The sequence below is a fragment of the Rhinoraja longicauda genome, chromosome 16 (genome assembly GCF_053455715.1).
Source record: "Rhinoraja longicauda isolate Sanriku21f chromosome 16, sRhiLon1.1, whole genome shotgun sequence".
Lineage (NCBI taxonomy): Eukaryota > Metazoa > Chordata > Chondrichthyes > Rajiformes > Arhynchobatidae > Rhinoraja > Rhinoraja longicauda.
This window is the reverse complement of record NC_135968.1, coordinates 22,481,805-22,506,908: the sequence shown is the minus strand read 5'-3', so window position 1 is coordinate 22,506,908 and position 25,104 is coordinate 22,481,805. Positions and strand designations below refer to the sequence as shown.

General features: G+C 37.8%; 2 protein-coding genes across 4 annotated transcripts in view; one reads left to right on the top strand and one right to left on the bottom strand.

The window, feature by feature from the left end:
* The first annotated feature begins 468 nt into the window (after positions 1 to 468).
* Positions 469 to 21,230, top strand: smndc1 (survival motor neuron domain containing 1). The gene is made up of 6 exons (XM_078413406.1): positions 469 to 609; positions 1,860 to 1,979; positions 10,897 to 11,039; positions 12,740 to 12,901; positions 13,036 to 13,189; positions 15,024 to 21,230. The coding sequence occupies exons 2-6, from the start codon at positions 1,860 to 1,862 to the stop codon at positions 15,159 to 15,161; spliced, it is 717 nt and encodes a 238-aa protein (XP_078269532.1). The 5' UTR covers positions 469 to 609; the 3' UTR covers positions 15,162 to 21,230.
* mxi1 (max interactor 1, dimerization protein) overlaps positions 17,727 to 25,104 on the bottom strand; it is a 40,938-nt gene continuing 33,560 nt past the window's right edge. For 2 of the 3 annotated variants that reach the window (XM_078413407.1, XM_078413409.1), the window contains exon 6: positions 17,727 to 24,193. In XM_078413407.1, the coding sequence (XP_078269533.1) occupies positions 24,030 to 24,193 (164 nt within the window). In that variant the 3' untranslated portion in view covers positions 17,727 to 24,029. The remainder of the gene's footprint in view (positions 24,194 to 25,104) is intronic. The other variant, XM_078413408.1, reaches the window with a different exon arrangement.

Here is a 25,104-nt window from a genome sequence, read left to right as displayed (position 1 = left end):
ATGTCATGGCGCCATTTTAGTAGGCAGAAACTTGCAGAAACATTCAAAAAGAAAAATAACAAAAATCTGTGAATTGATAGATGAGATATATTCTGCATTTTAATGGTATCATCACACATACTGTTCCCTCCAAAACACTGATTACTGCGAAAGGCATTGCGAACGGCGGGTTTTGCTTACTAAAATGGCGGACGTTCCGCTCCTTCCACTTCAGTGTGGGCTATTCCGACTACGTGTCTCCTCTAGCATCTTTGATGCCGCCTGACCTGCCACGTTACTCCAGCATTTTGTGTCTGTCTCTGGATGATTGACAGGTCTGAGTGTGGGGCGGGACGTCGCCGCCAGTGACAGGCTGTCTGACGTCACCGCGTTGGGCGGGGGGGTGTAACGTTATTGACGTCACCGTGTTGGACGGGGTGTGTGTGTGTGTGACGTGTTTGACGTCACCGCGTCGGGAGGAGGTCTGGCGTAATTGACGTCGCGCGGGTGGTTGTGGGCCGGGACTTGGCCGGGCGGCGGCGAAGCGGGGAGACAGAGCGGTGCGAAGAGAAGAGAAGCAGAACAACCGGCCATCGCCCCTCACCACACCGGTCTGCGGGCCCTGGAAAAGTGAGTGGATGCTTTAGCCCGGCGGCGGTCGGCGAGATGAGTGGGTGGATGGGAGAATCGGCCGGGCGGGCGGCGTGGTGCCGCAGCGAGGGCCGAGGCCCAGGCGTCGGAGGCCGTCCTCCCTCCCGCCCGCCAACTGGGCTCCGGGCTTGGACTCGCCCGCCGCCTGGAACCGGACCCGGCCACTGCCTCCTTCGTGTGAATCAGCGACAGACCCGACTGATCGGTGGCGCAGCGGTAGAGCTGCTGCCTCACAGCGCCACAGACCCGGGTTCAATCCCGACTATGGGTGCTGTCTGTACGGAGTTTGTACGTTCTCCATGTGGGTTTTCCCCGAGATCTTCGGTTTCCTCCCACACTCCAAAGACGTACAGGTTTGTAGGTTAATTGGCTTGGTATAAAATGTAAAACAATTGCCCCTAGCCTAGTGTGTCGTAGGGTAGTGTTCATGTGTGCGGATCGCTGGTCGGCGCGGACTTGGCGGACTGTTTCCGCGCTATATCTCGAAACAACTAAACCAGGGTCCATTGAATGGGGGGGGTGGGGAATAAATGAGGCGGGCAAAGGGGGGGGGGATCCGGACGCTAAAGTTGCATGTGAAGGCTCGGATCGTCCCCTCCAACCTTCGAAGAAAACACGCATCATTTAATCATAAAGATACATTGAGTGTTGACACAAGGAACTGCAGATGGAGTACGGGTAATTTGTGTTGAAGGTTGGCGTGTCTCACAATCTTCACATCATTCTTTTGAATTTCCAAGAGGAAATATTTGTAGAAGGGCGAAATGTGTGTGTGTATATATATGTATGTGCGTGTGTATGTATATATATTTATATATATACATACATACACACATCTGCACATCTCGCTTGCCAGGTTTTGTCCCACCCCTACCTCTCAAGACTACTCCATCAGTCTGAAGTTGGGTGCCAACCTGAAGCGTCCATTCCCAATCTGTTGTATGACCCATACTCTCCAAAGATGCTGCCTGGCCCACTGAATTTCCTTTGTTCTTTGCACTGGCATGTTTGCAAGTATGCTTGGACAATGATCAGCTAAGGTGGGATTGATTTGTTGTCTTATGCTGTATATTTTTCTATTGTGTACTAATGTTGAGTATTTGCTGTAATAACTTATTTATTTATGGATTATCAGAAGTAATATTTTAAATTGAGCATCCAGAATGAGCGATTCTTAATTTGTGGCTAGATAGGTTGATATTTCTCCTTAATTAATTTGTGTTTTCTAGATGTCAGATGAACTGGCAAAACAACTGGCCAGTTACAAGGCTCAACTTCAACAAGTAGAAGCTGCTTTGTCAACTGATGCAGACAATGAAGACCTGCTTAAATTACAAAAAGATCTGCAGGTTGGTGTTCTATTTAATTTTAATACATATTTTCAATTCAAAGATAAAATTTCCCTAGTTGCCTCAGTTTATGAAAGATCATGTTTTACTTTTAAGGAGGTACTGTAAATGGGTCAAACCAATAAGATGGTTAGAGCATACCATTGCTATTAATAAAAAAAGTTGCTGTATCATATCTATTGGGCCGGGATGTTTTTGTGGGATGAGGAGCAAATTGTTTCCAAAGTCTCGCTGAAAATCAGAGCAAACAGATACAAATAAATCAGATGACTCAATTCAGGAAGAATGCTGATTATAGGGCCTTCATATCACAAATAATGAGTGTTTTCTGTCTATGAGGAAAATTGTTTTTGTTGTTCATCCAGTGTTGGACATGACAGGCAAAGTGTGTAGCAGTTGCTGACATTGATTTTAATCATTGTTCTATCCATTTTGAATAAAATATGAATAATTTTTGTCAGTTCAATATTTTACTGCTTTTAAACAGTAAACCACCTGAAATTAAGAACATTTTAATAGTTGAGAGATAGTTGGAGCACAAATTAAAATTCATGAGACCACTTCACTAAAGTAATCACATTTATTGCTTTCAGCAGAAAATTGGACTGCTTCGAAACAGGAAAGTACAATTTGACAAATGTTTAAAACATATATTCTTTGACATGTGGTAACTATCAGAATGGCAGATTCGTTGACATTTTAAGAGATTGTTGGTCAGCTTTTATCATAAGGGGAATAACACATGTGTAAGCGGGGAGCTGGTTCACAAATGCAAATCACTCTCAACATGTAGTTCAGTGTAGAAGTACACCCGAAACGTCACTCATTACATTTCTCCAGAGATGCTGCCTGTCCCCGCTGAGTTCCTCCAGCTTTTTGTGTCTCTAAGCTTTATTCGAGAATGGTTCTTCAAAAGATTCAAGTGTTTAATTATCATACATAACAGCAACAGACAATGTAATTCTTGCTTACAGCAACTTAACTAGCCTGTAAACACAATACAGATAGGTGATATATAAACATTTAAATTCAATTAACTAATAATCATAACACCAATGCAAAAATGCTTGACTTAAAGTCCAAACATTACAGCATAATAAAGTGCAGATACACAGAGACAATTTACATAGAAAATAGGTGCAGGAGGAGGCCATTCGGCACTGTGAGCCATTCAATGTGATCATGGCTGATCATCCACAATCGGTAACCTGTGCCAAACTTCTCCCCAAACCCCCGATTCCAATAGCCCCCAGAGCTCTATCTAACTCTCAGCCCCCAGAGCTCTCTCTAACTCTTTTAGTAGAAATGATTTAGTAGAAATTATCTGTTAAAATTTGACAGGTGTTTTGAAACCTGAGGTACCAGAAAAATATTTAGTCTTTGTGTTTTGATGTCGCTTTTTTGCATGATATATATATATTTTTTAACGATCAATATCATATCAAGCTTAATGATGTTCTGAGATTCGATCATTTCTGCAGTTTTTTCGACAATGGTATTGCAGTTGCGTTAAAGTTAGCAAGTGGAAAAATCTTTCTTGTACATTATTAAGAAGTGGAGCTCGGGACTTGATAAAATTATCCAAGTTTTAAAGTTCCTTTTATTCTGCTGGCAGTGAATGGTAACTCAATTTCTTCATAATTTTAAAAAGAACTAAAAAAGCATCTATAAAGATTTCTTCTTTTTTTAAAAACTTTTTTAACTCAAATAGAGTTATTTGACTCTAACAACATTTATCAATATATTGCTGGAGATTGTTTTGTTTGAGAGGGTGGTGGTGGTTCTCTTTTAAACAGTTTGAAATCAAATTCATCTCGGAGTGCTTGAAAGTCGATTGTGTTACAATGAGATTGGACTTGCATCTAGGCAGGGTAGCAGATTACCATACATAAAGGATGTTCATGAAAAGGAGGGTTTTTTTGAATAGCAATCGAGCAACTTCACTTTTTATTTATTTTAAAATTTAATTTAAACACATGAATTAATGTTCTCAAAACAGCCTTGATGGGATTGGATTTATTCCAAGTCTCAGGATTACTAAACCAGTAATGTATCTACTGCTCAAGTATGCCCAATATTGCAGGAAGTAGATGATATTTGAAAATTCACAGCAGAGATTAAATGACAGGAAAACAGATGGCATATCATAAATCACGATACTAATTTACATTTGATGCTGGAAGTGAATTGTTGGGAACCACTTAATTTTTATCTGTGTTGGGGGAAATGGATACAAAATTCCAGAAAGTAACACTATTGGTGAAATGTAAAAAGAAGATCTTGTCTTAAAAGGAGTAATTCAAGCTGTATTACTCTGCAGCTTATGAGCCTCACAATGGTTGGATGGCTGAATTGTGCAGAATGTCTACAAAGGTAGTCTAGGGATTTCTTTAACAGTTGCATTGTCCAACAGTTCAGAATCTTTTAAGCTGTGCAGGAATAAAACACCTCCGCTGCAGATGTACATTGTACAAGTCTAGGCAGTGTTAAATTAGATCGTCTATACGTCAGACCATTTGCTGGACAAAAATAGAAGTTTTAAAACTTTGTATTTATTGTTTGGCACAACATCCAATATTTCTTAAGGATTTACCAATTCCTCGCCCTTTCTGTGCACATTCCTCACCCCTGCCTGCCTCTGCTTTTTGGTTAAGAGATATTAATTTATAATCGAGATCAGGCCTTTGCAATTCGTCAATCCAAGCTACCATGATGACACGTGCAGGGGAAATCAGACTGTAGTACTTCTATATTTTACATCTTTTTTTCACAGTTGGTACACGCCATGTTTGATTTCAGGTGGAAATGGACTCCTCTTCTTGTTCTGAGTAAGTATTAATCCTTGTCAACAGTTGCACATGGATTTAAATAGATTTATTAATTGGTTAAAATATTGATGGGATTATATTTTATTTCCCACCAAAAAAAGGCAGTGTTTTCCTAATTTCTCGTCTGCTCCAAATCAAAATGAATTGTTTAGCTCTTGGGCTTCCCGCAGTAAACTTGCATCTGCATGTGATTGGATGTATCTTATTAGTTACCAAATGTACTTGTACTTTATGAGGATCAGTTCTGAGTAAAACAATTACTTTCCCAATATATATATTTCTCTGAGACGTAGCTGGTATGAGCAGGTAGCTGGCATATGTAAAATCAGTGTAATAGTGTCTGGAAAATGCAGATATTTAATAACGAAGCTTTCGCTAAGGGCCAGCAAAAGTTGATTTGTGAGGTCAGTAAAGATTCTTTGCTACTTTACCAGTGAACGGATTTCCAACACCACATATTTAGGCAAGTCACTTAACAAATTCTTGAAGCTGAAGTTACAGTTTTACTCAAAAGTATTGCTTTACATTTGTGCAATTCTTAACATCAGTAAACTTGAGGCTACGAACAGAGGCATTGATATAGTTTGTTTTGCCTTGTGAGTATCTGATGTGGGGGAAAAAAGAGTTGTGATGTGGTAACAAACAAGGTGGTATCTAAACCTACATTCAACTTTAGAAAAACCTGTGGAGAGAACAGATTTATTTTGCAGATGTGCACTTTAGCTTTGTCTGTTCTCTACACAAATGCTATCTGACCCATTGATAGTTTCTGGCTTTTTTTCTTTTCTTTTTACTCGACGTCTGCAGTTTTTTTTGCTCTTTTTGTGCGTCCTCGGAAACCATGACTTCTTGGCATGTTCATAAACTCTTTTTTTTCCTGCCATAATGTAAAATACATGATGCAGCCCCTTTGACCATCAGATACCCAGAGTAGATTTAAGGTCTCAGGACATTGAGGGCAGAAAAGTGGGGTTGAGGCCAAAGAATGGCAAAGCGGGCCTGAGAGTGTGTAGCCTCCTTGTCAAAGATGGACAATAAAAGCTGCAGTAACTCAGTGGGACAGGCAGCATCTCTGGAGAGAAAGAATGGGTGAAGGTGGAAGTCTGAGGGGTCTCGACCCGAAACGTCACCCATTCCTTCTCTCCAGAGATGCTGCCTGTCCTGGTGAATTACTCCAGCTTTTTGTGTCTATCTTTGGTTTAAACCAGCATCTGCAGTTCCTTCCTACACATTTAGTATTTTAGCATCCAGTATTTTGCAAAAGATTTGAAGGTTAGTTCATTGTCGTGAATTTTTGATAAACAAAAATACAGCATAGGTGTATTGGGGATAAGGACCCATATTGCCTCCATAGATTTTACTCTTCTTGCGTACCCTCTGCCTTTGAGTTATTTTCCCTGGTCTCTAACTTTTCAGAAGAGGTGGATGGTTAGAATAGCTCTCTCTCCTGGTAGAAAACATCCTTAGCTTTTTGTATAAGAGGAAGGGTCTCGATTCAAAATGTCACCCATTCCTTCTCTCCAGAGATGCTGCCTATCCTGCTGAGTTAGTCCAGCTTTTTGTATATATCCCTTTTTGTCTATTTAATGGATGATAGTGGATCTTGGGAAATAGCCAGTTAACCATTACAATCTTCCCTTTGTTGTGCTTGGATACTGTAAAGCTTTGCTTTATGCCCTGTTAGTGTTCTGGTCTTAAGGTGACTTTAAACACAAATATGCAATTTCCCACCCTAAAGACATTTTCTTTTAAATGTCCTGTGTTCCTTCACAACGCCACCTCCATTTCGCTTTGGAAACTTGCTATTCCAGGTCTCCAACTCACCGGGGAGCTAATACCATCCATGAGAATAGCCAGCAAGTGGCTCCGGCAGTGATGAGAATACAGGACTGAAGAGATTGACAATTGGATATCAGCAGTATTCATTATCAATACCACCCGGTTCCCTGGTAAGCTTGAACCCAGAAATGGCTGGCTGCTAGGAGCTTGTGGAAGAGGAGCAGGATTTTTTTTTTTGTCTTTTTGCTTTATGTGTTTCAGATGTGAATTCACTTCCTCCTCTTTAAATAACACTTTAAAATGTTTTCTCCCTTTAACTTGGGACATTATGGAAATTGCCATGAATAAAGGGCGGGGGTCTAAATGGAAAACACACTCTAAAATACAAAGTTGACCCAGGTGCCTTGTTACAGCCGTAACAAGTATAATCCACCATCAGCCTTTAAGGTTACCAAAACAATTTTTATCTCAGCATTTGGAATGGGATGTCCTTGATTTTATCTTCATCTCAAAAGTCCATCCCATCCATGGATGGTTGATCCTACTGGCTGTTAGGTATTCTTAAAGTTACAGCATATCTAATTGTCCTTTGATATTTTCAACGTGGTGGCTATTTTCTGACTCTGTCAACCTTTGAGTGGGGAAAGCAATGGTTTACAGCCATTCCTTTTACTTATATCGGTGTTCTTACTATTGATTTCTCAATCAAAAAAAGGAATTGCCCATTCCTGTAAGTCTTTCATTATTTGATACACCTGAATTAAATTTTCCCTTTATGTCCTGTGTTCCAAAGAAACTCGCATAATTTATCCAGTCATTCTCAATTCCATGCAAAATCTTTGTAAATCGGAATCCTTTCAGATGCTGCCATATCCCGTTATTATAATTTTGAAACTCCATATTTATTTTCAAATGTGTACAAAACATGTCAACGTACAATTGATAGCATCGTTGAAAACAGGTGGATTAAAAAAGGCAGAAAACATGGGTAGTGTTGGATCACGATGCACACAAAAGGCTCCTTTGTCATGAGAATTTTAGACGCAGATGTTAAAAGAAATTGAGAGAATGATAAACTCTTAAGCGCTTTAGGTATGCTTGCCACAATGACAGTTGAATTTAAGCATGTGTACTGGTATTTGGTTTGGGTTTTTTATTGTCATGTGTACGAGGTAGAGTGAAAAGCTTTGTTTTGCATGTTATGAAACAGATCAGATAAACTATACATACATATTCAAGTACAATAGATAGAACAAAGAGAGGGATACAGAGTGTAGAAAGGAAGACAGTGGGAGATCTGGGGAGGGGAAGAGAGGGACAGAGGAACTATCTAAAGTTGGAGAAGTCAATGTTCATACCGCTGGGCTGCAAGCTGCCCAGGCGAAATGTGAGGTGCTGTTCCTCCAATTTCCGGTGGGCCTCACTGGCACTGGAGGAGGCCCATGACAGAAAGGTCAGACTGGGAGGGGGAGTTGAAGTGCTCAGCCACCGGGAGATCAGGTTGGTTAAGGCGGACTGAGCGAAGGTGTTGAGCGAAGCGATCGCCGATCCTGTGTTTGGTTTCGCTGATGTAAAGAAGTTGACATCTAGAGCAGCGGATGCAATAGATGAGGTTGGAGGAGGTGCAGGTGAACCTCTGTCTCACCTGGAAAGACTGTTTGGATCCTGGGATGGAGTTGAGGGGAGAGGTAAAGGGACAGGTGTTGCATCTCCTGCGGTTGCAGGGGAAAGTGCCCGGGGATGGGGTGGTTTGGGTAGGAAGGGATGAGTGGACCAGGGAGTTACGCAGGGAACGGTCTCTGCAGAATGGGCCTCCTCCAGTGCCATAGTGAGGCCCACCGGAAATTGGAGGAACATCACCTCATATTTCACCTGGGCAGCTTGCAGCCCAGCGGTATGAACATTGACTTCTTCAACTTTAGATAGTTCCTCTGTCCCTCTCTTCCCCTCCCCCTTCCCAGATCTCCCACTGTCTTCCTGTCTCCACTTATATCCTTCCTTTGTCCCGCCCCCCTGACATCAGTCTGAAGAAGGGTCTCGACCCGAAACGTCAACCATTCCTTCTCTCCTGAGATGCTGCCTGACCTGCTGAGTTACTCCAGCATGTTGTGAATAAATACCTTCGATTTGTACCAGCATCTGCAGTTATTTTCTTACACTACAGTGTAGAATATAGTTTTCGTACAGGTATGTAGGTTAATTGGCTGGGTAAATGTAAAAATTTACATCCCTAGTGGGTGTAGGATAGTGTTAATGTACGGGGATCGCTGGGCGGCACGGACTTGGTGGGCCGAAAAGGCCTGTTTCCGGCTGTATATATATGATATGATGATATGATGTTTAACTATGGATGCTAAAGGGAGCAACAGATAATTGACACCAACAAAAGGATGGGACTAAACTAACAGGTGTGACTGAGGGCTTCTAACTGTAACAGATTGGATGGGGATACATTTTCGGACTTGTTATTATTCCCAATTTGTTAACTTCCCGGTGCTAATCTTTCCCACGCCACTCACCTCATGATGTATTATTTAACCATCAAATCCAAGCCTCTCCTTTGCTTTGTTGACTTTAGCACTCTCCTGTATGACACAGTCATTCAGTTTTTCTGCCCTGGTATTGCAATTGGCATTCCTTTCCTACATTTGATCACGCTCCTTATGGCTTTTTTCAAAGGCACTCAAGGCACATATTTTGATCCAGTTCGGTGATAGCCATCTGCTATCATTCATCTGGCATGTGACATAAGGAATTGGTTGAGAATTTTAATGCCTGGATCTGAGTTGGCCCTTTTGTGTGTTATTAATGTGATAAAAGATTGTAATCTTAAGAGCATGCTCACCGTTGTTAGACTATTTTGAAATTTCCCATTCTCCAAGCAGTCTTTAGTTTTATGGTTTATCTCTTGGGTACAAATTAGGTGTACCTCTTCTGGAAATGTTGTTATTCGTTGCAGCCTGCCAAAAAGGGGATTTGAGGCTATAATGAATTGTCAAATATCCTTTACACAGAAGAAGCAAAAGCAACAGGCAGATTGATACCATTTTTGATTGAAATTTTGTTGATACTCAATTTTCACCATGGTTGCAGGTAAATGTCATGTGGTATGGCATAGTGAGGAACATTGTATTTTAAAGTTCAAGATGGTGCCATATTATCAGTGGGTTGTGCTGTAAATCTAGAGGCAGGAGTTTTATTTGGCATTCATCCAATATCATTTGATCTCCACCTTTGGGGCTTTAGTACTGATGCAAATTACATCATTACAAGAGGTATAGCTAGATTACAAGCAGGTCAGTGAGGACAGTGGTAATGATAGAACAGTAGTGTAATGGAAGCATTTTGAGGTGAGCACACTTGAATGAGCCAAGAGAGGATTATAATTGAGTTCGGGGATGTTGAAAGTACAGAAGGCAATACATTGAAGAATTGGCAGTGATTACTCAAGGATGAGAAATGTGCACTTTATGATCACTTTACATGAGTTTGACTGGCCATTGCTTTAAAAGCTGGTTTCCAACCGGCATAGCTTCATCTAATTCTACATCCAGGTTAAGGGAGCTGAAAAACATTTCAGCCAGAATTGGGACTGCCGGTTCAGATATTGTGAATGAAAATAAAACACAAAACACCAGCAGATGCTGAAAATCTGAAATAAAAACAATACTGGAAACATTCACATAGAGCAGCATTAACGCTTCAGGTCTGAGACTGTGGGGAAAAGGAGAAAACAAGTTGGTTTTCAGTAGATGTGAAAGTGGGGGGGGAGGAGGAATGATGAGAACGTGGGAAATATTATAGATATTGTGATTCCTAATATTTGAGGCACAGCAAGCAGGCTGTAACAAATTCCTATTCGATTGTGTTGAGTGGGTGGGGGGGGGGGGAATTGCAACCAGAGCAGTATGAAGCTGAAAGTGGAGAGCAATTTTGAGAGCTAAGTAAAACAGTGCTGATACATACTATGTATTGATTTGGAAACTGACGTTTATGCTCAAACGTTGCTTTCCTTTGACCCTGCCATTCCAGTGAGCAGTCATGAAGGTAGGAGTCAGTGTTATTGGCATACAGATCAAGATTCTTGACTTTAATCTTTGGAGACAAAGAAGAGTGAATGTAGCATAGGGTTTCAATCATTTGGAGGCAGTACAATCGGTTGATAACTTAACCATATCTTTACATTTCCTAATTTTAATAAAGCATTTACTAAACTAGTTTGTTGTTGAAATTGTACCAAACATGTAAGATGGTATTATACTTTACCAAAGGGCAGCACTAAGTCTTATATTTGCTTGAATGTCTTACAGGAAGTTATAGAACTTACCAAGGACTTGCTATCAAATCAGCCTTCTGTTGCCACAGCCAATGCAGACAGCTCAGCAAACTCTGTGTCCAGTCATAAATGGAAGACTGGTGACAAGTGTATGGCCATTTGGAATGAGGATGGACAGTAAGTGTAAAACTCTCTAACAGTACATCAATAGAACAGTAAAAAATGGTAAGAGATTCTTTGAGATTTATTCTGGAATTTGTCACTTAGGATCGGTAATATTTTAGCATACTAATGCAATTAAGATTTATTCTATTTCTGATTGTACCACAAGCTTCGCACATGTGCTTATCAGGCCAATCTGTTATTTATGCTTTGTGGCATTACTGATTTTGTTGTTGTTGCTGTTTTGGTGCAAGTAGACAGTGATCTCAGGAAGGCAGAAGTCATTGCTGTAGACATTTCTGGCGGCAGCATAAAACTGAACTATACTGATTCATCCATGGTGTCCAATTTAACACCAAGGTGAGGATCTGTCTCTGACCACGAAGGTGGCTTATTTCATCCTCCGAGAGCATCATTTGGTCCTGCAGCTGCATCAGCTCAGATCCCCTCAATATCTCTTTACCTCGAGATCTCTCTGCCCCCTCCCCATTAAGGCATTTCTGATCAAACCTTTTTGATTTGTTCTAATGTCTCCTTTTGTGAGTTAGTGAAATGTTAGTGTTCCTTTCGGGCATTTTGCCTTGTATAAATAACACTTTTTATTTCCGTGTATTTGATGATGATTATTGCCGGGTGTCTCCATTATGTGACAGTTGATTGATGACTTAAAGGTCATTGCAGGATTGGCAGATCTCAGAGATGTCTACAGCAAAACCAACTGCCTGGCCCTGCTATTTACAACTAGTGAAGATTTAGTGCACTTAGAGTTACTTGATGACTTTTAAAAAGGATTTACTTTGTACATGTTATTCTGCTATACTATGTACTGTGTTGTAGTACAGAGTATACTGTGAATTGGATATAACAATTATTCAATTATGGAACACTATTTATATTACAGGGGCTAAATTGGTTATAACATGATTTCAATTGGGAACTAGGGACTTCGTTTGTTTGTAAATTAACGAGCAGAAAGCTGTTTCGCAAAAAAATCAGTCTAGGTTATTATGTAACTCCCTGCAGTAAACAGCCACAATGGTCTCTTAGCCAAGGTAGGGCAGGCAGCCATGGAAATTGACCAGCAAATACTTATATTGACACTGGTGCAATAATGGTCAATTAAACAATGTTACAATTACATAAACGTAAAGTTACTTTTTCTAAATCTTGTCGGGTTGTGGAATAATTTGTTGACAAGGGACCAAACCTTTCTAGCCCCTAAGCCCCACTTATTGACTATTTTCTACAACACATTTCTTAGAACTTCAACCACTATGTTATAGCAGAACCACCTGTAACATTCCAAACTCGCTCCAGGAACTTTTCAAAGTTTCATTTATGAACTGTTTTAGCATGTTCTGTCAGACATTTGCCACGCATTTTCTAATACCATTTATGCCTATTTAAAAGATGCACATAATGTTACTGCTGTTTTCCCATGAGTTTCATAGAAGCCTAATTGTATTAGTAAAGCAATTTGATGTTTACTTATTTAAGCCATACTTATACTAAATAGATTTTGTTACATTTCGCAGAATTGCCTGAAATGTCTACAGATAGCAAATTTAAAGTATGCACTTCTTGATTGTTAATAAATTGCATTTGATTTGTAAAACACAGTAAAAACATTAGTTAATGTAGAAATTGATTAAAGCTTTGTAGGGCCTGGTTATCAAACCTCTACTCACATGCTTACAGCCCTAACTTCCTTGCAGATTGTATGAAGCGGAAATTGAAGAGATTGACCAGGAGAATGGTACAGCTGCCATCACCTTTACTGGATACGGAAATGCTGATGTGCTTCCCTTGACCAACCTGAAACCTGTTGAAGAAGGAAACGATAGTGAGGACCTGGGTGGCGACAAACCCAAATCAAAGTGAGTCCTGACAAGTGGATAAATGCATTACTTTTGATTGAAAACTGAAACTTGAGTCTTGTTTTAAATGCGCTGGAAATATAATACCAAGTTAAACCATTTGTTCAGTGGTTTTTGATTTGGACTGTTTGCAGGAAAGAAATGGTTGCCCAGCAGAGGGAGTACAAGAAGAAGAAAGCTTTGAAAAAAGCTCAGAGAATGAAGGAGCTCGAACAGGAGCGAGAGGAACAAAAAGTAAAATGGCAGCAGTTTAACAACAGAGCTTATTCCAAGAACAAAAAGGGACAGGTACATATAAAATTATTCTCTGTATACTTTTCATTCCCTTCTTCTTGCTCTCTTCCTCCCCCCCCCAAAAAAAAACATTAATATACTAATGCGAATAGGTCACCGACATTTTATTTCCTTATCTTTGGCATTATACCCAAGTGCAATATTTTCCTTAATATAACATCCTTGTATTCTTTCCAGCATGGATCAGTGAAGGACCTTAAGGTTCCTTAGATGGAGTATCTTTAAATATTACTTTTCATTAGCTTAGTGGCACTAAACTAATTGTTGTATCTCATCTGTTTCTTAAATTTAGATTGGCTCTGACTTTTGATTATGTCTTTGATTTACAAAAGATGGTGTTGATCCTGTAAAATTTATGTGGCATTGAAATTAAGTTGTGCTTCTGTGACATTTCATCCCAACGAATATTTACATCCGAATTGAATCTCCTTGTTTGTCTCCATCTTTCACGATGCATTGCCACTTTGATAATCTGACATCCTTGGTGTCCTGGATTAGCAGATTTTTGGATTTTGCTCCTGTTAATAAACCAATGCAATTTTAATTCATTTCTTTAGAAGTTACACAGTATAGTAATATTCTAGTGAACCATTGAGTTGAAAGGGAATATTAGAAATGGGGCATGGTGAGTTTAAAAGAGCATGGATAATAGAACCAGGTGAGTTAGATGCCAGATCATCGGGAATTCCCAACAGTAGAAAAGTGGATTATAAGAGCTTCACTGTATTTTGGCTGCCAATTTAGATATAAGAAAAAAGAGGCTTTTTTTAAATCAAAAGGAGTGTGTTTAATGGCCCTCAATTATTCATGTAGAGGTTTTCTTCCCTTCCACCATTATCGCTCCCTACGGCTTTATATTTGACCTCATCTGGCATCCTTTGTCTCCTTTTCACCTCTAGCCACTGTCACTTGCTCCAAGTCAATCGAATTCCCTCACTTGTATCCACCTATCTATTGCCAGGCTTTATCCAGCTTCCACCTCGTCTGATAAATGTCATCTGTCCATTCCCTCCACAGATGAGCGGATCTGAGTTGCTCCTGCATGTTGTTTTGCTCAATATTCTAGCATCTGATATTTCTTGTCTCTCTGATTTTTTTTTCTTCTGGCTATAATCAGGATTTGGATGGCCAAATTCATAAATTTTCCAGTTAACTGCACAATCCTTTAGAGTGCAGCTGGAGAATTTGCATCCAAATTTACCAAGTAGTCTGTTTTTAACAGTAAGAATGTTGTCCAAGAGTCAGTTGTAACCTATTGTATTAGTTTGTGTGCTTTGAAATGCAGACAGATGTAAATGTTTTCTCATTCCTCTCTGTGAATGCTTTACCATGAAATGGTGAGCCTACTTGGTAGTAACTCTATGCCAAATTCTGCACTGGGTTTCTTCAAGCAGTTTATGATGGAATAATTTGCTACTCCGCTGTGATGCATTACAATAACGTTACCAAAACTTTGGATTATTGCACGTCTTTTTGGTTATTGTTTTGAAACTAAATGCCTTGTTGACTTGTGTAAGTGCATTTGATAGTATTTGCAAGGTTGGCTTGGTTCCTTTGAATACTTCAATTCTACTAAACTTCCAAGATAAATAAGTTAAGTACTTATTTAATGTTCAGTTTAGATTCTTTACGTCTTGCTGTGAGAATATAACTGGGTATACATGTCTTTATATTTGTGCTATTTTAGCCTGATATCACATTTTACTGGATCATAGTAAAAAAGAAAATGGAAATGATAGAAAATATAATTATTACCATTGTAATTGCAGTATTTTTTTTAAACTACTTGCAACCAACATGTATTAATTCAGTCTTTATTATTATAAAGGTAAAGAAAAGCATTTTTGCTTCACCGGAAAGCGTGACTGGAAAAGTTGGAGTTGGCACATGTGGCATAGCGGACAGACCAATGACCCAGTACCAAGACACGTCCAAATACAATGTGAGGCATCTTATGCCTCAGTAGCTAGCACCAGTGTAAAGTATTTGCAAGATAACATTGTTTTTTGTCAATGTATTACATTAGTGCACTTTTAATATTTGTTTTTGGTGACTTCATTTGGTGTATTGGCACAAGTTATAGCTGTGTGATGCCAAGTGTATGAGACAGTTAATGTGTATGTTACCATCTATTACTGAGGCAGGTGGAGGATTTGATAACTCAATCTTCCTATTTGAGGAAGAGTAATTTTTACAATTTAGTTTTTTTTTGTAAGTATAATTGGGCGATTTTAACAAATAAAAAATAATCGAAAACTTGTCTTTTGTATTTTCTAATTAATAATTTGAGGGGAACAAATGTTGAATATATATTGTGACGGCCAGTTTAATCTATCATGTTCTATGCCAACTTTTAACCTGATCAGTGTCTTCATGAAAGTCATATCATAGGTACAAATGGAGGAATGTTCATTCCAACCTTGTACTCCCAATGATAAATTAACTGAAAATTCTCATTATTTACTACTCCAGAATTTATCACTTGCCTACATTAATTACAATGTATATGAACAGTCGACAAACTGTTTGTAAAATTTGCAGAGGTACAGGAAAATGTTCTTGTTGTTAATTTCATCCAGCCAGGCATCTGCTGCTCTGATATACCAAGGATGAGATAATTTACCTATTCATTGTAGGTGCTATAACAGCAGAGGCCTTTCTTCAGAAGAATCCTAACAAATACAATATTGCAGATTTCTGCCACTTGATAAACTTAAAACCCCTTCCCTATCATTTGAGTGGAAAGAAATCATGTGGTTTGGCATTTTGAAGATTGATGGGGGTGGGTTTCTAATACTAGGTTTATAAATTCAACAAGTTATAGGAGCAGAATTAGGCCATTTGGCCCATCAAGACTACTCCACTATTAAATCATGGCTGATATATATTTCCCTCGCAACCCTATTTTCCTGCCTTCTCTCCATAACTCTTGACACCTGTACTAATCAAGAATCTGTCAATGACCACCTTAAAAATATCCATTGACTTGGCCTCCGTTAACATCTGTGGCAATGAATTCCACAGATTCACCGCCCGCTGACTAAAGAAATTCCTTATATCCTTTCTAAACGTACATCCTTTTATTTTGAGGCTTCACTCATTATATGTTAACCCAATCATTCCTGGGATTATTCTCATAAACCTGTGGATCCTCTCCAATGTCAGCACATCCTTCCTCAGTACTGCTCACAATACTCCACCAAATGCAGTCTGACCAATGCCTTATTAAACCTCAGCATTACATCCCTGTTTTTGTATTCTAGTCCTCTTGAAATAAATGGTATCTATTTAATTTAACATCTCCCTATTACTGCTGAGGACTATGTTGATTCACTCAGTTTTGAACTATTGATTTTACGCCCAGGAAAATAACTTTGTCTCAGCCTTTGTTCTTGAAATGCCCAAAGAAATAGTGCCTGCTTTTTAATTTATATTTTTGCTGGCGTGTGTAATTGCTCAAAAATCGTATTAATTGTAGGGGGTTACTTTAGCACAGCCAAAGATTAAAATGCACTTCAAATTATCTATTTGCCATGGATACAGATTTGATTTGTTGTGGGAAATTAAATTATGGTTCCTTTTTCAACTAATGCAACCATGTGGAAGAATCCAAGTAATGTATAAAATTTATTCAGTACACTTAAACATCTGTTTTGCAAAATGTTTCTGGTTGATTCTGAAATTGGCAATTGCTATCTAGACAGTTGTGATTGTTCCATTTTATAGTGGCCGTTTTACTTAATTATCCATAGAGGGAATCTGTCCCAAGAACTGTTTGAAACCTGGACTGTTCATAAGTCAGAAAACAAGTGTATGGGAGTGGATCGCAGAAACAGCTGTGATGACATAGTGAGCAGTGATGGGAAGATTGGCCACCAACTGGCCTCTGACTTATTGAGTGAGTCTGCTCGGTTTGATCCGGCCTCTGATTGAACCACGCTTGGTGGGGAGTGAAGGCATGCAGAAATGCCCCATTCCCTTTAGATGGAAGATGGCTGCAGCCACCAGCAAATTCATCCTGTTGGTCTCCCAACCACCCATTCGTACATCAGTGTCCACACGATGGGTGTTTTTCGTAACCCCAAGAGGACCTGTAAGTGATAATTTGTTACTGCTGGAACAATGTCTTATCAGCTTTCAGGTTACCTGAGCGAAGTTGGTATCAGACATCAATCAAATTTACATTCTCTTTGTTTCCACCAAACATGGCTCCATTTTGTAAATCTCCATGTTTTATGACATGGGAGGCAATGCAGCCCATTAAGTCAGTTATATAATGGAGCAATCCCATTTCCCCTCATAATTTTCCATAACCTATTCTTCCCATTTTTCCTACTTCCATCTCCCTGTTTTTACCACTTGTCTACATCAGAGTGAATTTACATGAGCGATTAACCTACCAAATTGTTAAGAACAATTGACTAACTCCATGTTGGAGAAAATTTAGAGATGCCAGAAAATATTCTCAGTTAATAGTAGATGGCACAACTAATGATACATTATTTCACAAAATGAAGTTTTATTTTATGCTTTATACAAGACGTACATAAGAGATTTCTCTACAAACAAAAGTTAAGCAATTTTTAAAACTGGAGTAAGCTTAGGGAACAAGTGTGCTATTTGTTTCAACCAGCATGAACTCTTTACATGTGTATTCACTCTGTAAACAAACAGCCTGCCTTAAAACAATATCCCATTTTTCCTTGCGCTGCCTTCTATTTGAGACTTGCTACAAGCCTTGTTTTGTACACTTTGCAGCGTGTGATTTCGGCAATAAATGAATCAATAATTAACTAATATACATTGATTATGAATAGCACCTACACTATAACAACAGTGCCATTTTGGTTTCTATCACAATGAATATTGCAGTTTTTAAATACTGCTCATTCCAAGTGACTTGAAACAAATCCTGTTATAATCCATGAATATAGCTACTAAAATCTAGAACTGAGCACCCCTTCCTCTGTTCACCAACCAACTTGGGAGGGTCTTGAATTAGTTTTTAATTTAAGGTCATATTGCTGCATTTTGGAATCAACCATGGCCATTTGTTAACAAGATGGAGAAACAAAGCAGTCAAACCATATCTAGATAATTTAAATGTAGAAGAGAATGCGTTGCAGGTGTTGTTGATTTGGGGTGTATTCTACAAAAACAGATTTCCTAACAATTTCTTGTTAAGATAAAGGACGTAGTATTTTATTAACCTAATTTGAAGGAAGAGTATTTCATAAGTAATAGCAAATTGGCAGGTTAATATCATTGTATTTATGTAGTTTAGTGGGGTTGAAGAACATAGTGACCTGAGGTATATTTTTTAATACTTATGTCATCTTTCTGAAATAAAAACAATTTATACAAGATCATGAAATTAATCTATGTGCAAAAATGTATGCTACAACCACTTTAAGATGAAAAATCCTGCATTGTAGATGTGGAAACCACAAAGCATGAGTTAGATCATCATCTCTTGCATGTTCCAAGATACTATCCATTTGGCAGTGTGACACAATTATTATAAAAGTTTAACAAAATTGAGTCAAATTCCCATGTTACAGAGTGATTGATCTAAAGATGTGGAGGAAGGACGTTTATGAAAATCAATTTACTATTAACTGAATCGGCTGTAGTGTAAACTTTGTGGCAGTTAAAAGTCACAAATGCAGGTTTTGTACAAACTAATATGTTAATGTAGTTTATGAGTAGGAAAAGCACAAGATATCACCTAGAGCAGTATATTACATCAAAATATTAGTGTCGGATTGTTCTTTATTTAGTTCAACCAGTTTAAACATTTCTGAAGCTAAACTGTTGAAACCGGTGCAGTAATGGTGTCACATGACAATGATCTTTTGAGGGAAACTAAAGAGCCTAAGTGTTTTTCTCATTTGAGTAACGACGACAACAGTAAGTGCATTTTGATCAAAGAGGCAGCAGTTCATCTGGTCACCTTTTAGATAAAGACCAAAATGTCAGTTAACAGAATTCTGCGGTGAGTTTGAAGCCATGTGGGTTTTAAAAAGAATTTGCTGTACTTGGTGTTTATATATCCCCAGCTTCCACTTAATAACTTGTGTCCTATTTGACTTCATGTACTTGCTTACAGATAACTAATGACCAATGAAAACTAGGTTGGTAAAATGGACTCAATTTCATTTGTAAGTGGCCTAAGTGAAAATTCTACTTTTAAACTGGTCAGGTTAGATTCATGATAAACTGATCAATTTGAGGATCAGAATTGTTTAACTTTAATCATTCACATGGTTTTAAATCAGTATATGTATCTTTGGTTACCAATTTAAAATAGTTTTGACAATGTCTTTAGATATCTTCTGCTCATGTTTTTCCTTGAAATTGAAAATGCAAAATTGTTTATATTGATTGAACAAGGTAGTTGAATTTTGCATTGATAATGGTCACTTGCACCCTCTGGACATTGCAAATGCAGTGTTAGAAAGACACTATTAAGTCAAGCGATCATGTGCTACCAGTTTCCTATGATCACAATTAACCAGATTTCTCGATGGAAGGGAAAGTAAGTAACAGCAGGAAATTGGGCATTGGTGATACTCTGTATAACATTGTCAGATGATTAAACACCACTGCACACCTGGGAGGCTTGGACTGAATGGGAGAATGTATTCTTTCCTTGGGATCCAGAAAGGGCCTCTGTATCTAATTTAGTTGAGAGATACATTTAGAACTAATTGTGGACCCTTGAACACTGAATAAGACTAGTATCGATCTCAATTTTTTTTCCAGTTTGGTTTAATTCCAAGTTAAATTTGAGACCAATTCTCAGAGTAGGGCTTTCTGACATCAAAGAAGAAATGGGTGAATTTTTACTAAAACATGAAGCTTTTTCAACAATTCTCTGCAAACATAAATAACATTTATTTTCTAAAGGATTATAAGTGCAAAAAAAATGCTGAAGAAATTGCACTGAAACATTATCTGTGAATGCCACTGGATACTGATATCTCCAGTCAGTATTGTTTGGCAGCTGGCATTAATTGATAAGTTTACCAGTGCAGTGTTGTCCTGAAAGGAAGAAGGGAAATGTCAACACTTTTACATGACACAGAAATGGGAAGGTCATGCATATCAGCCCTGAAAATACACCATTAATGTAATATTAATTAGCAGAGCAACCAACGGCATCAAGAGTATAACAAATTGTATGCTTAAATGCACAAAATTGCATTCGTACTTGGCAAGGACTGATTTATTTTCAAGGAGTTGAACTGGATTATGTATTTTGAATTTAACCAAGCATGGTCATTCTGATCATTAGTTGGGTGCATTATTTGCATAGGTCTAGATTTGGCCAACAATTGCAAGGTTGTTGCAAAACCTACAATACCATTTTTATATCAAAATACACCATCCTATGTATGACATATATTAAGATATGGAAAAGTCGTTCCAAAATAACCATCCAAATTAAAATTGATTTAAAAGAATTATTGGTAATAAATATGAAGATTGTGTTATCAAATGCAAATATTGAACTGCAGTCGGTACTATTAACCAATTAGCAATTTCTCTTTCAGCTTTATAAAAAAAAATAAACCAAAAAAATCCATTGTAGGAGTTAAAAACATACGAAATATCATTGTTGCCATGTATTTTTTCTGGTTATTACTGCATTAAGGAAGGGGAAAGGCATCACACATCTTTATACATTATAGTCAAACTGTAACAGCTTTAATACTAAATACTGCCCAGAAATAGTATTTATTTTACGCTTGTTGAAAAACAAGGCTTTTTTGGTACTATTGTGCCTTTCCTTTAGATTTTATGTTCTCCACTATAATTATGGACATTGATCTTTTTAACAATTCTGTTCATTTTTGAGCGAATCCCATACTGCCTGTATTCCTGTCAATTCTGTATAGTTAAATAAAATTCCTGTTACCCATTATTTCATTGCAACAGTTGTTTATGAGTATTGTGCAGTAACTCAATCTGGTTAAGTGGTCTACTGAGACACTCGTATATACATATTGTTAAAATGTGCCTTGCTGTACTGAAGTGGTTTTTGACAAAACTAAAGGTCTACTGCAGCATTGCTGAATGTTCAACATTCAAATTTGTTAAACCAGAATTCTAGTAATACAAAGTGAATCTGCCAGTCCTAGCCAGATTACCTCCTAATAAGATTAAGATACCGCACAATTCGGAATATAAAACGATAGTTCTAAATTTACCTCAAGATGACCATGTTACGTGAAAGATGCAGATAATTTTTAAAGGGTTTGGTCATAAATGTCATCAGAATCAGGCAATATCTGTAGGATATATCTCATGGTGTAAACGTGTGGAAGTTGCTGGTGAACATTTTATGTTTCTCTAGAATTGGTCAATCAGCACATTCAATCAGTCACAGGATTTTGTAGCTGAGTGTCCTGGAGTAAAGCTGCCTCTTGTTTTACATTCGTGTTCTGCTCACTTCTTAGAAAAGAGGTAAAGCGGGAAAAATAGTGAAGAGACTGAAATATATTACAAAGCTGCCAAATCTGTGCATTGTCCATATGAGCTTAGTAACTAAACCAAACAAGGCTGTTAAGTATAGTAAATTAAATTGTAGCAATTTAAAATGTTGCAATTATTGTGTCCCAAACAGTCATCACCGAATAGCACCAGAATCATATTCTTCCTGTTTTCTATGTTTTAAGTTGTACGAAACAGGTAATTTACATTTTCATGATATGTGAAATTCCTGGGGGCTTTTCTTGACTAGTGTAGAATGCAATGGAAAGCGCATGCAATCTATACATGCCTTTAGTACTATTTGATGCATTTCACCTTTGTTTTTGTACATATTCTTACAAACCCGGTTAAAACTGTAACCTATAAAAAATTCAAACAAATAATCGTGACCAGAATTACTTAAGGTACTACTTTTAAGATTCTAAAATTTATCTGAAACAGGAAAAATGTAATCAGCTTGTTATTTAAATCTGAACTTGGAAATCACAATTTATAGCTCACAACAAACAAATATTCAATTAAAGACACAGAGCTGGAGTAAACCCGATCCATGTACTCCAGAAATTCTGCCTGACTGCTTATTTATCTCCAGCACCTCGAGTGTTTTTTTATAAAACAGCATCTGCAGTTCTTGTATCAAAAGAAATGTTCAGGTTTTTCCAATTATTTGAGCTGCACCTAATGCAATGGCCTAAATCTAGTTCTTGACCTGCAAAACTGCACAGTTGCAGTGTAAATCTGAAGGACTGTTTGATTATAAGGAAATGCTTTTTGATCAACTGAAATGCAAAACTCTACTTTTGAGAGGTGAAGGTTTCCTGGTTGATTTACTGTTTACTGGTTGATTTTAGAAACAGGTGTTTCAAGCTCTAACCCTCTCTCATCAACAACACATATTTGGCAAATCACAGGTGTACTCCCTGTGACATTTTGTCAAATTTTAATGATTACAACATTTAACTGCAATTTCCTGATATGCACTTTATCCAGCATGCAAGAGAGCAGTGATGGACTTTCTGGGGAAGGACATCTCAAGGAGATCGAATGACAACTTGTAGAAAATATAACAGCTAGGTTGTTTCAAATGAAAATGAATTGTTGTTAAAACTAAAGTTGAAATATTACTGAATAAAAATACTAAAGCTCAGCTGCAGGTAAAAGTTAAATTGAAACACAGACAAGCCCTCTGTCTAATAGTCCCTAGTGGTTTTTAAATTTTAGATTTACAACACACATCTCTATATATGCATGCCGTAGTCCTGAATCTACTGCTAATGCTTCTGTAGTTAACACCAACATTAGATTTGACCATAGCAACGATAAAATCTTTCTCTTCTCTCTATAAAAATACCATTAACTGTACTGCAGTGTGCACATATACCAAAAGCTAAAACAGATACTAACGCATATAGGTTTCCATTCTTGCAAAGCTAATTTATTAACTTTATTGTTATGGGGCTTCAAAATTGATGAAGGAGGTGTGGAGGTCAGGTTAAATTTTACAGGAATCAGGCCATTCTAATATGGAACTGAGGTTGAAGGGAAGTGAAGGAAACAAGATTAAAATTGAACTATTTTTAAATCGCTCTGAATACATGCAGGGACAAATAGATAATAGACAGTAACTTCATGACAACACAATGCACGCTTAGAAGGGACAACATCAGCACAAACAAAAAATAAAAAGGAGAAAAAAAGTCCCTAAGATTTAACTTCATAAAACTTGGAGAATCAAAGGGAGCAAGATACATTGTTTTTTGTTTGCCACACCAAATAAAATCAGTCATAAATTACCAATTTTGTAAAGATTTCTTCAGTAACTATTTGGGGTAGTTATATATTTTTTACAGTAAGTGGACTTTACAACAATCTGATTGGCGAGGTTTCCAGAGGTAAAATCTCTGCGGGTTTTCTAAAGGAAACGAAGACCTCCAAGTGCAGGGTAGAAACAATCTATCAGAAAGCCACAAACTTTCTGACATTGTTTAAATTACATTGGAACTCTGGGCGACACATCAAGATGCCCTTCACCTTAAAAAGTGCATTTTTTTAAAAAAGGCTTATATTTTCCAACTGAATTGACACTAATGGGTTATCTGCGAATACACAAAGAAACCATCTGAATAGTGGTATCGCTTTGCACCCACAATCCTATGCACTATTTCTTTCTTCAAAACAATGTAATTTATCTCAGTCCTAGGTGAATGCCTCGTGCATGAGTATTGCAGTACAAACACGTGTTCTTAACCTATTTGTTTTCCTCACAAAAGTCTAAAGCTGAAGTAGCTTGTCATTGTGATCCCTCAGGCTATTTGCAGGTAGTTTCAGGGTCTTTCTTCTAAATGGATGAGGAGAGCTTTATACTGCAGCTTGAGTAACCCTCATCACTACCAACGCTTTGGAGGCTGCTGTGGTCATCAAGGTCGCTGATGCTGGAAGTGCTAATATTGTCCACATCTCCATGGGAGAATTCTGTGCTCTCAACATCCACTTCAATTTCTTCTGGAAATAAACAAAAACAAGACCATTGGAGATGTGTCAGTTAACAGTGCCAGTTAGAAAAATAATTAATTTTCTGATATCTAAGTTACCTAAAGAAATAATTTTATAGTTTTTTTGTTTATTGTTTGAAACCTTTGTCATCCAGAGTAACCTAAATAGCTCTGCTAGTGATAATTTTTTTGATTAAATAGAACATTCCAAAATATTTTAAAAGTTCAATAACAGCAGTAAAGAGCAGCTTCACAAAATTAATCATTAAGTCTAGCCTTGTTTCACCATTTCCTACAATAAACTAGAGGGACAAAAATGTCTTGAGAGCAGCAAACATTATTTTATATTTCAGGTGATGTTACGAAAAGATATGCTAAACTTACAAATCCTCTCAAGGTTAGTGGCTTGGACTTTGCAAAAAGTGGGAAAGTAAGCATGAATAAAGATGCTCACAAAGATCCACTTTTGTGGTGACAAGAATTGCGAAACATTGTGCTTGTCCCTCTTTTCCGATATGAATGGCTGTCAGGATTCAGTTCTATCGGACATGGGCAACACTGATAGCATTAAGTGTAGGAAGGAACAGTGGATGCTGGTTAAAACCGAAGATAGACACAAAATGTTGGAGTAACTCAGTGGGTGAGGTAGCATTTCTGGAGAAAAAGAATATGTGACATTTCGGGTCGGAATCCTTCTTCAAACGTTAAGCTGGTTGAACACCAATCAGTGACAAATTGTCAGGTAAGAAACCAAGATGTTAAAAGCAGTTTTTAAACTAACATTTCAAGCATATTGCAAAGCATAAAATACAAACCAGAATATTGCTAGATGATGATATACCAAAAACATTTTAAAGTAAAATTAAAATTAATTTTAATTGAAATATTTATCATAAGGAATTACAAACCCCCTACCTAATA

Excerpts from the sequence above, each read along its gene's own strand:
- smndc1 (XM_078413406.1), top strand. The coding sequence starts at position 1,860 with ATGTCAGATGAACTGGCAAAACAACTGGCCAGTTACAAGGCTCAACTT. Across the intron at positions 1,980-10,896 it reads AATTACAAAAAGATCTGCAG|GAAGTTATAGAACTTACCAA; the intron begins GTTGGTGTTCTA and ends AATGTCTTACAG. Across the intron at positions 12,902-13,035 it reads GGCGACAAACCCAAATCAAA|GAAAGAAATGGTTGCCCAGC; the intron begins GTGAGTCCTGAC and ends GACTGTTTGCAG.